General features: G+C 46.9%; 1 protein-coding gene across 20 annotated transcripts in view; it reads right to left on the bottom strand.

Annotated features, from left to right (window-relative positions):
- KALRN (kalirin RhoGEF kinase) overlaps window positions 1-12,548 on the bottom strand; it is a 673,147-nt gene that overhangs the window by 473,213 nt on the left and 187,386 nt on the right. For all 20 annotated transcript variants that reach the window (XM_040484739.1, XM_040484740.1, XM_040484741.1 and 17 more), the window contains exon 2: window positions 5,353-5,427. In XM_040484739.1, coding sequence (XP_040340673.1) covers window positions 5,353-5,427 — 75 coding nt within the window. The remainder of the gene's footprint in view (window positions 1-5,352; window positions 5,428-12,548) is intronic.

Here is a 12,548-nt window from a genome sequence, read left to right as displayed (position 1 = left end):
GTTGCCTTTATTCCTGACTTTCGGTAGACACAGTAGAGCCATGAGAACATGGAGTGCCAAGACTGGCTTGTTTGGCAAAGACTCACTACGGACTTTGTAGGACTGTTGGAACTGTCCTTCCTGAGCTAGAGGTAGTTCTGCCCTTGGAAATAAGAGTTTCATAAATATGGCTGGGGAAGGTTCCAGATGGCAGAGGAGAGGGAGGGAAAGGAGAAAGCCTGGGTCAGGGCAGCCCGGTCCCTTCAGTAAGCATGGAGAAGGATCCAAGAGGGGGCAGCAGGATCAGCCAGGTGTTTCTCAGAAAGGAGATGACCTTGCAAGTGTGTAGGAAGCAGAGGAGGAAAGGGCATAGTGAAAGAGAATCACTGTGCTGGAAAGAGTGGGACAATGGGTAGAACAAGGCCTCAGAGCCGGTGCAAGAAGAGGGGTCCTGTCCCCTTCTCTGAAGCAGGCTGATACAACTCAGAGAGGGAGGAGGAAACAACTAAATGAAGGAGTGGGAGAAATTCAGCCTGCCTGGGGGACACTGCTTTTTAGGTGAAATAGCAAATGAGGTCACCTGTCAAGGATCAGGATAGGTTCGAGGTGCTGGGAGAAAGCGGAGAAGACCATCACTGATCAGCGTCCCAAGAGAATGAACAGCAGGACTGTGTATGAGGTAGGCTAAAAGGAATGAGGCAGGGAACTGGGGCACAGTGAGACCTCTTTTGGGAGGTCTAGCCATCGTATCTATGTTAGGTTCTAACCTGAGTGAAGGCAGAATAAAGCTAATGCATGCGTAAGTGGAGAGGGCCCAGTGCAGGTAGGAAATGTCTTACTGGATCATGAGTTCCCAGAGAAGAGGGAACAGATGTTTTGCTCATCTGAAATCCATCCTTTCCCAACTTATAGAACACCAGAAAGGGTCAAAGGTAAGAGGCTAAGTCCATGGACGCACATATCAAGGGTTAAGGTCGTAGATTTTCATGGCCTAAATAAGGAGGTGGAAAACTTTGGTGCCAAGAAGGCTGAGAAGCCATGAAGGTGTAGGATTGGATGGATAGTTGATATGGTGCTGACATTACAGAGCGTGATACACAGAGATGAAGAATGAGAATCCTCCCTGCTGAAGTCAGTGTGCATTATGGAGGTGGATCCCAGAGGGTATGAGACACAAGTAGCCAAGTTTTGAAAAGGTGCTGGTAATTCCTTTACTCATCACATTCCTGCCGTGGGCCTGTGCATGTAAGGCTTTGTTGCCAGGAGCTACAGGACAGGTATAAAGAGGATAAAGAGGGAGGGGACAGTCTGATGTTCTAGAAGTAGCACTGATCCCCTTCCAGAGAGGCAGGGCAGGGTAGGGTTGGGGAAGAGGCAAGACCAAAAGCAGGGACCATTAGGGCTTCCCTGACTGAGCCAGAGGAACAATGCTGCTCAAAAATTTTCAGGGGTTATCAGGCTCCAGTTAGGGCAAGTGGGGAAGGTGGGGGGTGGTGGGAGAAGAAAAATACATTGAAGGCATCATACTAAAATTCTGGCCCATGTAACAATAGTTAGCAAGATGTTAATGGATACACATGATTTCCTTAAGGGAATGAAGTTATTCTGTAGTTTGGGAGATGCTTTCATGTGTTTAATGGGCATGTGCTTTAATGGACACAGCAAATCTCCATGAGGTGGCTATAATACGCATTTCCCAAACTTATTTAAGCATAGGACCCCTTTTCATTTTTTTGAGGACCATCTTGTGGGACTGCTGTTTTATGGAACATACTTTGAGAGACACAGGTCCAAGATACAAGACTGTACCACGGCAGCATGAAATTTCCCTGGGAACATAGAGAACATTGCTGGTGGGAGATCAGGAGGCAGAGAGACATCAGGGGGTGGCCAAAAGGAGGGTGTGAGTGCACAAAATGATAATAGGGGTGAAATAAGCCCTGTACAAGCAGATTGGATAAAAGGCACAAATGGGTGCTTGTGAGTGGGAGGCATATGCACTCAGAGGAAGCCAGAGAGGGCAAAGGGGGAGCCCACAGGTTGTGAGTATAGAGCAGGACCACCAGGCTGGAATGACAGAGGCTCCCTAAGGCACAGCCACAGAACCTGTCTCACACACACGTGCACACGCCCACACACAGAAGCTGTTGGGCTGCACTGGATTATTCCAAATGTGCGTTCCCATGGCAGCACGCTTTCCTTTGCCCTGGCCATGCTGGGGGCAGGAGCAGAGGAGGGCAGGAACAAGAGACAGTTCGTTTCTCTGGTCACCACCTTCCTTCTCAGAAAGAAATATAGCTGCTACACTGTATTATTTAATTCTGGTTTCTTTGTTTTGTTTTATTCTTGTGTTTTGTCTTTTAAAAGCTCAGTATATAAGAGGCTTTATTGGTTTGTTTCTGGTTTCTGGGTTTTTTTGTTTTGTTTTTGTTTTTGTTTTTAATGCAGCCAGCTGTCTCCCTAGCATCCTCAGCATCCTTCTCAGGCATGGGAAGACAATGTCCCCTAAGCCCAAAAGCTCCTGGCACCACGTGCAGATGAGTAAGACGCACCCCAGGCTGGTCAGCCCACATCAGTTCAAGGGAGCGAGGTGCACAGCCCCAGCCACCTCGCTCCTGCTCTGGGAAGCATCTACCTGCCTCATGCTGGACTGTCTTCCTAGCACATTGTTTCTATGTTCTCCCTTAGGACAACTCTGTCTAGTTGGGAAGGTTTTTTTCTAGGGCTGTCTGAGCTCTGCCTCAGGGCTCCAACTGAATTCACATGGGAAAAAATAAGCCATGAACAATCAAACAAGGGTCCCCATGTCAGAGTTTACTGTATCTGCACTCATATGCCCTGAACTGATGCAGAACAGGATGGTGTTCAGAGGCTCTACACTAAAGCAAGGCAGGCCTCCTGGAGGAGGCAAAGTGGGCACTTACTTGGGAAAAACAGAGGCTCAAAATGGCAGAAAGTGTGGGTAAAGCATTGCAGGTAGAGGAAGTTTGGGCACAAGAGAAATGGGAGGATTAGCAGGAGACCCAGGGGACAGGAGGGACATCAGGTTAGATGAAGCTCCGGGCCCTAAAGAAGAAAAGATCTGATTGAGCTCTACTTGGGAGTAGAAAGTAAACAATAGACGCTGTGGGCCATGTCCTACAGCCAGGCATTGGGCAGCAGCAGAAGTCAGGGGCCTAGCACTGCCCAGCGGCCCTCAGGACCTCCACACAAGGTCCTCCCACATGTTCAGCAAACACTCAGATCCAAGCTTACAAAGACTTTGGAGGTTGCCTTACCAACCCCTCTACCCGTAATTACCGCCACATGATCCTGCCAAGGGCTGTTCAGCCTGTGCTTCAACATCTGCAGTGACAGGGTTTCACTACCTGACAAGGTAGACAAGCCCCTAACGCAAATGGAGAAAGGCAGCTTCTTGGTCAATCTCACCTAGCAGCAACAACAATAAAACGCTGGTATCACTATTACTACTGAGTACATCTAGTACCTTACATACTCCCATCTCATACTTTGCTCTCACATCCCATCTCCACATTCTGAATCATCAGTCTTTACCTTCCCTCTCAGCAGGTGGGAGACACCTGCCGCTTGGTTTCACCTCCCTCTAAACCCCTCCTCACTCTCCCTTCTCTTCATTGTGTCTGTTGCCCATCATCCAGGCCAGTAGCACCTATGATGTGCAGCCATGCCCTGTGGGACTGTACTCACTTCTTCCCTGTGATTCTACCACCACTCCTTGTGGACAATCAGGATCATCCAGAAACAAATGCTCAGTCCACAAGGCATGAATGCTTGTGATCCTCGGTGGGGCACTGCCATCATCCCAGCCCCTGCTGGAGGTTCTACAAGGGAAGTCTACAGAACTCAAGAACTGGCACCCAGACTGATGCTGGTGCACCTGTAGCTTGCCTTCAATTACATCACAGGCCACCAAACTTTTCTTAAAGGTCCAGATAGTAAATATTTTAAGCTTATGACTATCTGGACTCTGATAAAATTACTCAACTCTGCGATTGTAGTTAGAAAGCAGCCATTGGGGCATCTGGGTGGCTCAGTTGGTTAAACTTCTGACTCTTGATTTCATCTCCGGTCATGATCTTACAGTCCATGAGTTGGAGCCCTGTGCAGCACTCTGTGCTGACGGTTCAGACCCTGCTTAGGATTCTCTCTCTCCCTCTCTCTCTGCTCTTCCCCCCACTCATGTTCTCTCTCTCTTTAAAATAAACAAAAAAACTAAAGGAAGAAAGCATCCATTCACACTACCTATAGCAGGCTGAATAGTAGCTCCCCCCCCCCCCCAAAAAAATATCAGGTCTTAATCCCTGGAACCTGTAAATGTCACCTTATTTGGAAAAAGCACCTACAGATGTGACCGAGTCAAGGATCTTAATATGGGAAGATGAGCCCGGCTTAAATGACTGGGCCCTAAATGCAGTTACAGGTATCCTGTAAGAGGGAGGCAGAGGAAGATGTGCCACAGACAGAAGAGGAGAATAAGTGTGACCACAGAGACAGAGATGGGAGTGAATGCTGGCAGCCACCAGAAGCCGGAAGAGGCAAGAAGTGAGTTCTCCCATAAGAGCTTCTGGAAGTAGCACAGCCTTGCTGACAGCTTGATTTCGACTCAGTAAACTGACTTCATGGCCTTCAGAACCATGAGACAATGAATTTCTGTTGCTGTGTGCTACCAAACTTGCGGTAACTTCTTACAGCAGCAATAGGAGACTAATACTGCCTGAACAAACGCACATGGCTGTGTTCCAGTAAAATTTTACTTACAAAAACAGGCGGCTGGCCCACCAGCTATAGTTTGCTGACCCCTGAATCAGACAGTAAAAGATGCAGGTGCACAAGATGGGTTGGAGAGAAAAGTTGGAAATAAATATTTGGAAGTCATTACTAAGAAAGGTAAATGAATGGATATAAACATTCACTTGAGTTCCCTTTGCCAGGAAGGAGAGGTAAAGAGGTTAATGTCCTATCTGTGATCCAGTCAGAGATGAGCCCAAATGAAACCTCTGGGAATGTGTGAGGTGAACAGAGTCCTCCAACTGGACCATCTCCCACAAGGACCTTAGTGGCCCATGAGGGACCTCACAGGCCTGGGATGGTGGGGTGAGGTAAGGTGTATGTGTCGGGGCTGTGAGGTGAGAGGCACCCACCTGTGGTGGTGAATGTCATCCAGAGCACCCAGCTAGGATCAGAGCTCTCCCTCCTCTTTCTGCCTGCCTCTGGAGCAAGGATGCAGCCAGGGGCTCCTGAGTGCCACCCCACCCCCACTTCTCTCTCACACACCAAGAAGTGACTGCCAGCATGCACACGTACACACACTCCTCCAGGTCTCTTATAGAGCAAAGTTCCACAAACACTCACCAGACACGAAGGCCACTTTTTCCTTTAGGATGGGAAGGACATCAGAAGCTTTCAAACCATCATTCCGAAAAGATCCTGTGGGATGACAAAACAGAGGAATCAGGGTGAAAGAAGCCAACTGGCTGAATCCCCGGGTGCCCCCCTCAGCGGCCCAACGCTATCATGCGCCAAAAAGTTGTGCCTTGTTCGGGTGCTACAGCCCAGCCCAATGGAGCAGGAGAGGGTCCACAACAGGAAGGACACTTCCACATGATGCCAGGCCACGCAGGTGTCCCTTCCAGGGAAAGGATGGTCCAAGTTGCCCCCACCACGTATACAAAGCTCCGTGCCTGGCAGGCAACAACCACAAGCCCTGCTGCTGTGAGCAACTGGACGATGGGGCTTTTTAAAAGCCACTTTTGTACCTCTTTGCCTAGCATGGTGTCTGGTACACAGTAAGCACTCAGTAAACATCTATGGAACAGGTTTATTAATATCAGGATGGACTACAATGCCCTAAATAAGTGTTTATTGCTTTTCCTCTACCTGGCACAGTGACTTTTAGTCTTCATTGTACAAATGGGAAAAGTAAACCACAATATCCCCAAGTGGGAAGCTAAGTTGAATGCAACAGCCTTCTTCCTCCTCCCCCTCAATGTCACCCTCACCAGTCCACAACAGACAGGAGGTGGGGAGACACCAATCTCCTGGGAAGTAAACACACTCCCTTCTCCAGCAACACATTCCTCTGCCTAAATTTCACTTCTCAGCTGCAAAGTCCCTTCTGGGGTCCAGCTGACTTCCTCTTAGGGGGTGGGAGGCAGAGGCCTGGGGCTCACATAGAATGGAATATAATGATGTGCCTGGAGAAACAGCCTCAAAGGCAACCCAGCCCAGTGTGAGCGCAAGGTGTGTGGGAAGACCAGCCTCAGCACACAGGCACAAAACCCCAGGCCAGCCCACTGTGCCCCCACATTTAAGCCGACCACCCACAAGGACTCTCAGGGAGAGCCAGCCCACACTCTGTGAGCTATAACTGGAGCCTCTGCTGTGTATGGCACACATGGACCCCAGAAGAGAAGAGGTTCTGCGTCGGCTCAGTAAAACAGAACCAGAGCCCATGGACACCTGCTCCAGTGCCTTTCTCCACTTGGCTTACTCCCATGTGGTCCCAATCTGACAGTCCACAGAGAAACGTACTGAGGAGGATAGTCTCACTCAGGACTGTCTCAACCTCTAAACATTGACTGTTTCAAGAGACGCACCTGGGAATTCTGGCAACAGCCCAGGATTAAGATCACCGGCCTAGGGAAGGGAAAATGAGCCAGCCGTACACTCAACCAGGGAGGGGGACAGATGTGTCCTCAGAATGCCACTTTCCACGGTCAGGGGTTATATCCTAACTCCCAACAAATTTCCAACGTGTCTTCGACCATTTCACCTATTTCTTCTTCATTTTTCACTGAATGAAGACAGTGAGCCTCTTTATTCATCATTTGCTTCTCTTCATAAGCTGGCCCAGAGTGCCTGATTCTGGAACAACCAGCCACAAGGCTCACTTGGAGACGTATGTGAGCAACAGAAGAAAGAAAACACCATAAAAAAGAAAGCTCTAACTATAAGCATTGTTTTATACTTATTATCCTTAGTTTGTACAGATATTTACACTCTGACCTCATGTCCAACACAGAAAAACTATGAAATGTCACTAGTAGAAACTGCTTAGGATCGGGGCGCCTGGGTGGCGCAGTCGGTTAAGCGTCCGACTTCAGCCAGGTCACGATCTCGCGGTCTGTGAGTTCGAGCCCCGCGTCGGGCTCTGGGCTGATGGCTCGGAGCCTGGAGCCTGTTTCCGATTCTGTGTCTCCCTCTCTCTCTGCCCCTCCCCCGTTCATGCTCTGTCTCTCTCTGTCCCAAAAATAAATAAAAAACGTTGAAAAAAAAATTAAAAAAAAAAAAAAGAAACTGCTTACGATCAATATAAATGATTACAAAATTTACAAATAGATACATAGGGTTTTTCATCTTCACACAATAAGATGTTTTGGCTTCCTTGGTGGAAAAAAGTCCTATCAGTCTTAACCAACTAGACAAGGATCATATTGAGCTAATGCATGAATTGTTTGTGTAGAATGATGCCTTTGCATTAAAATAGCTATTTTCTTTTTTAAAATTAATTTATTATTTCTTTAAGTTTATTTATTTTGAGAGAGAGATCGATCAAGGGGGGGAGAGGCAGAGAGAGAGAGAGAGAGAGAGAGAGAGAGAGAGAGAGAGAGAATCAAGCAGGCTCCACACTCAGTGTGGAGCCTGATGTGGGGCTTGATCCCATGACCACAAGATCATGACCTGAGCCGGAGCCAAGAGTTGAATACTCAACCAACTGAGCCACCCAGGTGCCCCTAAAATAGCCTATTTTTATATGTGAAATACACCTTGTATCCATCAATTTTAAAACATTCTCCCCCATATTACTACATTTACTATTAATTTCTGTAGGAAAAAAATTTAATAAGAAAAGTTAAACTTCAGTCTTTCTACCCTATGACCCAGCAATAGCACTGCTAGGAATTTATCCAAGGGACACAGGAGTACTGATGCATAGGGGCACTTGTACCCCAATGTTCATAGCAGCACTCTCAACAATAGCCAAATTATGGAAAGAGCCTAAATGTCCATCAACTGATGAATGGATAAAGAAATTGTGGTTTATATACACAATGGAATACTACGTGGCAATGAGAAAAAATGAAATATGGCCTTTTGTAGCAACGTGGATGGAACTGGAGAGTGTGATGCTAAGTGAAATAAGCCATACAGAGAAAGACAGATACCATATGGTTTCACTCTTATGTGGATCCTGAGAAACTTAACAGGAACCCATGGGGGAGGGGAAGAAAAAAAAAAAAAAAAGGTTAGAGTGGGAGAAAGCCAAAGCATAAGAGACTGTTGAGAACTGAGAACAAACTAAGGGTTGATGGGGGGTGGGAGGGAGGAGAGGGTGGGAGATGGGTATTGAGGAGGGCACCTTTTGGGATGAGCACTGGGTGTTGTATGGAAACCAATTTGACAATAAATTTCATATATAAAAAAAAAAAACAAAAAAACTTCAGTCTTTCAAGTTATTTACAAGTTCAAAACAAGCAAGGCCCAAACGGATGAGATTTCACTGTATGATGAGAATCCACATAACCCTCTTTTCTCCTAAACTCCTGTCTTGTTTTTCCCACTGCTTTTCCTCTCCCTTAATTCCCTTTAAGTGTACAGATGGCTCTAATTCCACGCAGTCCTCAGGCATTAAGGAAGAGCGTGGAATTTGCTACAATGGAAGCAAAAGGTTCCCTATACTGACCTCTCATCGCTCCCATGCATGAAGTGAGAGCAAGAGGGAGCTCTGAATTCCATCCCTCACACCCCATTCATCATGCCCCATCTCTTCCTTCTCCCCTCCAGACTCCAGGGCCTAAGAGAAAGGCTGGGGCTTGTCCATGCAGCTTGCAACCACTGGCCAGAGTAAATGTCTGTATCTTGGGTTGGGCTGGTTGGTCTAAGATTCCTAGGGCTTCCTTTTCCCAGGCTAGTCTTCCCTGATTTGGTTCAGAGACAGCTGAGTTATCTCCCAGGTTGTGAGTCTACCATAAGAAAACCTGAAGTGTCTGGATTTATAAAATCCTTAAGTAGGAAATAATCCTTTGCAACAACAACAAGATTTTTCACATTATAAAAGGATTTGCTCCAGGGTCTCTTTAAATAAAACTTGCCTTAATGGTCTGAATTAGTTTTTCACTTGCTAAAAATTGAATTACAAACAACTTTTCAACAATATATGCATTATGTAAAGCCAAGTAGAGCTAAACTAATTAGCTCAGCAGCTCAGAAGTTGGTGACCTCGAGTAGAAAACCTATTTGCACCAACTGAGGGTCCTATGTATCAATTCTCCCAGGCCCTTGTGAAACCAGCTGTCAGCATCTATAATAAAGGGGAAGTCCATTGAAAACTAACTCAAACAGGACCAATGAAATAGAAACATGTTTTCACTATCAGGTACATGTCTGGGCAGACTCATAGAAAATGTTTAATAAATATTTGATGAAAGGATAAAGAAATGAATGAAATGGTAACCCTTTCTCAAGTGACATGCACAAGGTCACAGGCCACATCTGTCACGCGAAGTGCTGGTGATCTGCGTAGAGGACCTCCAGGGTCCCACTCAGCTCTGATAGTCTGAGATGTTTTAAACTTTTCTTCATATTTATTGGCCTTTAAGATCCTCAGATTATCAGATCAATATGCTTTGAGAGAAAGCGCTGGGAACAAAGTCCCTAACAAGGTTCAGTGTGTTTTTGGGAAGATAAAACAACTCTTCCCTGACCTCCCAGCATATTCTTTTCTAGGAGTCAGCTTAGGGATTGGGATGCCTAGGACGCATCACCCCATCCTGTGGATGGCCTAAGTTACCAAAGTGGAAGGCTAGTGATGGAAGAACGTCTGTGAAGCATACATACCTTGAAAGAGGCAAGTTATTTGTATCTCTGAAGTTGCTGTCTCTGATACTAGGTATATTTGATAATAGCACTATTAGACTACAAACTCTAGACCAACTGTAGATTAGCTTTCCCCTTTAAAAGAAAAGCCTGGGGGCGCCTGGGTGGTGCAGTCGGTTAAGCGTCCGACTTCAGCCAGGTCACGATCTCGCGGTCCGTGAGTTCGAGCCCTGCGTCAGGCTCTGGGCTGATGGCTCAGAGCCTGGAGCCTGTTTCCGATTCTGTGTCTCCCTCTCTCTCTGCCCCTCCCCTGTTCATGCTCTGTCTCTCTCTGTCCCAAAAATAAATAAACGTTGAAAAAAAATTAAAAAAAAATAAAAGAAAAGCCTGTTGAAACAGTAGGTCCCTTGCTAACTCTAAAGAAAGCCTGAGAACCAATGAAAGTCCCTGTGCCCTTTGGAGTTACTGCAGGGAAAAAAGAATCCGAGGGCACCCTCACGGACCTGACCCAACGTCAGTTTCATGCTTTCTCTTAAGGACAAAGGCATGCTTCGATGGCATTCAGCACACATCCCACCCCATTTGTGTCCTGCTGCTGTCAGAATTACAAGCCTGCTGTTTGGTTAATTAGCAAAGTTGAAATGCTCTGCATCTATTAGGGAAGTAAAAATTACCACTGCCATCTCCCCAGGATCTCCAGCATGGGACTTCTCCAAGCCTCACTTTTGCCTCCTCCTCCCTCCAAATGTGTTAGGCTTACATCGCTGCTGCCTGTTCCTCTTCACCTCTTCCTAGTCAGGCTTCCCCATGCGGGAAAGTGCCCATCTCCTTCACTCTGGGCCCCAGCTTCTGCAGGGCCCCACATGGCAACAGGAGGACTGGCCCTTGGGTCATAGTCTCAACCCCCACACCACCCCATCTGTCATTTCATGGCTCCAGGATGGCAGTGAGCACCCTAGGGCAGCTGGGTGCCTTGTGCTCCATGCTAGCCTCCCCTGGCAACCCTGATTTCAACAAGCGAAGACACAAACAGCTAACTGTTGAGCATTTGGAGGTGCAAGCTGCCAGGGTACCCACGGATTGCTCTCTACTTCCTTTTGGTTCTCAGCCATACCCCCTTAATGTGCACTTACTTAGAAGTTACTGTTAAGTTTTCTAATATTGTCTCATTGCCTCGAATGGGCCTGAACCTGTTTCATCAATGCTCAGGTAGGCCTCCACTTCCTCTTTCCAGTCCATGCCTGTATGTCCAGCATGGGAGCCTTGATCAAAGTGGCCCTGAATCACTGACTGATCTGCTGCACAGAAGACATTTGGTTTGCAATTGAGAGTTCCAAGAGCTCTTGGGACCAAGCCTTACTTTGGGTATAATTTGGACTGCTTCCTATTCCCAGAGTCATTCTTTCATCAATTCTTTATTGAGCACCTATTATGTGTGAGGCCTTATGTGAGGCGTGGAGGTACCTAGATAAATAGGCAATGGACCCTGCTCTCCAGGGGGCTTGCAGGCAGAGACAGACAGATATGTAGACAGGACATTGAACTGTTATTAGAGGCAGGACATCATCTGTACAGAATATAAGGGGCCTCAAAGGAAAGGTCTCCTAAAGGTGAGTCCTAAAGCCCTGCTACTCAAAGTAACAAGCAGCACTTACCAGCTAGAACCTTGCTAGAGATGGAAAATCTAGGTCCCACCCCAGCCCTACAGAATCAGAACCTGCATTTTAACAAGAAACCCCAGTGATTCATATGCATGTTGCATTTACAGAAATCTATACACTAAAGTATGTCTTTCTATTCCAGAATTGCCTCAGAGGCATAGATCCATAAAAACATCCTTCCAGTCTAAATAGAACTTCTAAAATATAATCTAGTGCTACCCACCACCCCTCCTACCTCCACTGTGAGAAGACCTCTCACCACCGCCCAACAATTCCAAAAAGTCAGCCACTATCCTGGAACCCATCCCCCAGACTCAGTTCTGCAATAAAAAAACCATTGAGGAGATAGATAACTTTCCCCTCCAGGGCACCAAGACTGGACCATGTCTTGTGTTTTTTGGCACTAGGAGTGGTTATGAATAACACCTGTTCAAACTGCTCAGAATTTTGGTAGCTTAAACCACTCTCTCAGGCATCAGATAGTTTAATTTCACAACAAATCTTCCTCACTAACCCAATCCTCAGATCCCTGCCTCCTCTAACTGCTGTCAGTACTATACATACATTTATAGACCAAGACGCCATCTCCGAGATGACCCTGGAGAGCAGAGGAGCCAGTCGGTTTATGCCTCTTCAATGCACCTGCACTCCCACCCACAAGGTACAAAGCCCTGAACACTGGGCAATACTGGATGAGAAGCAGAGGAAAGAAAGGTGCCCGCACCCTAGGGAGCTCCATGTCTAATGAGAACACAGTGCAATTCTCTCCCTTGGAGGGGAGACCCAATTTTTGCCCTCTGAGAGTTTCCAGCCTAATAAAATACCTAGTGCCCAATTCCCCTGAGACCAGGATGCTACCTGAGACCAGACTTTGTATGAAAAACGATTTAAGATTCTGAGGTTCTGACAAAGACCCTCCCACGCTCCCCCAGCCTGGCTGCCCTATATCTCCTGTATCCTAATTATTTGTGCCATTACCTACTCCCTTACCCAAACAGAAACCTGGGAGGCCTTCTAGACTCTTCCCACTCCTACATCCCAAATATCAGTTCAGTGCTTGGTTCTGCTGAT

The sequence above is a fragment of the Herpailurus yagouaroundi genome, unplaced genomic scaffold (genome assembly GCF_014898765.1).
Source record: "Herpailurus yagouaroundi ecotype Mexico unplaced genomic scaffold, PumYag 162, whole genome shotgun sequence".
In the NCBI taxonomy this organism is placed as follows: domain Eukaryota; kingdom Metazoa; phylum Chordata; class Mammalia; order Carnivora; family Felidae; genus Herpailurus; species Herpailurus yagouaroundi.
Note: the sequence above shows the minus strand (reverse complement) of the source record. Positions and strands in the feature narration are given on the sequence as shown.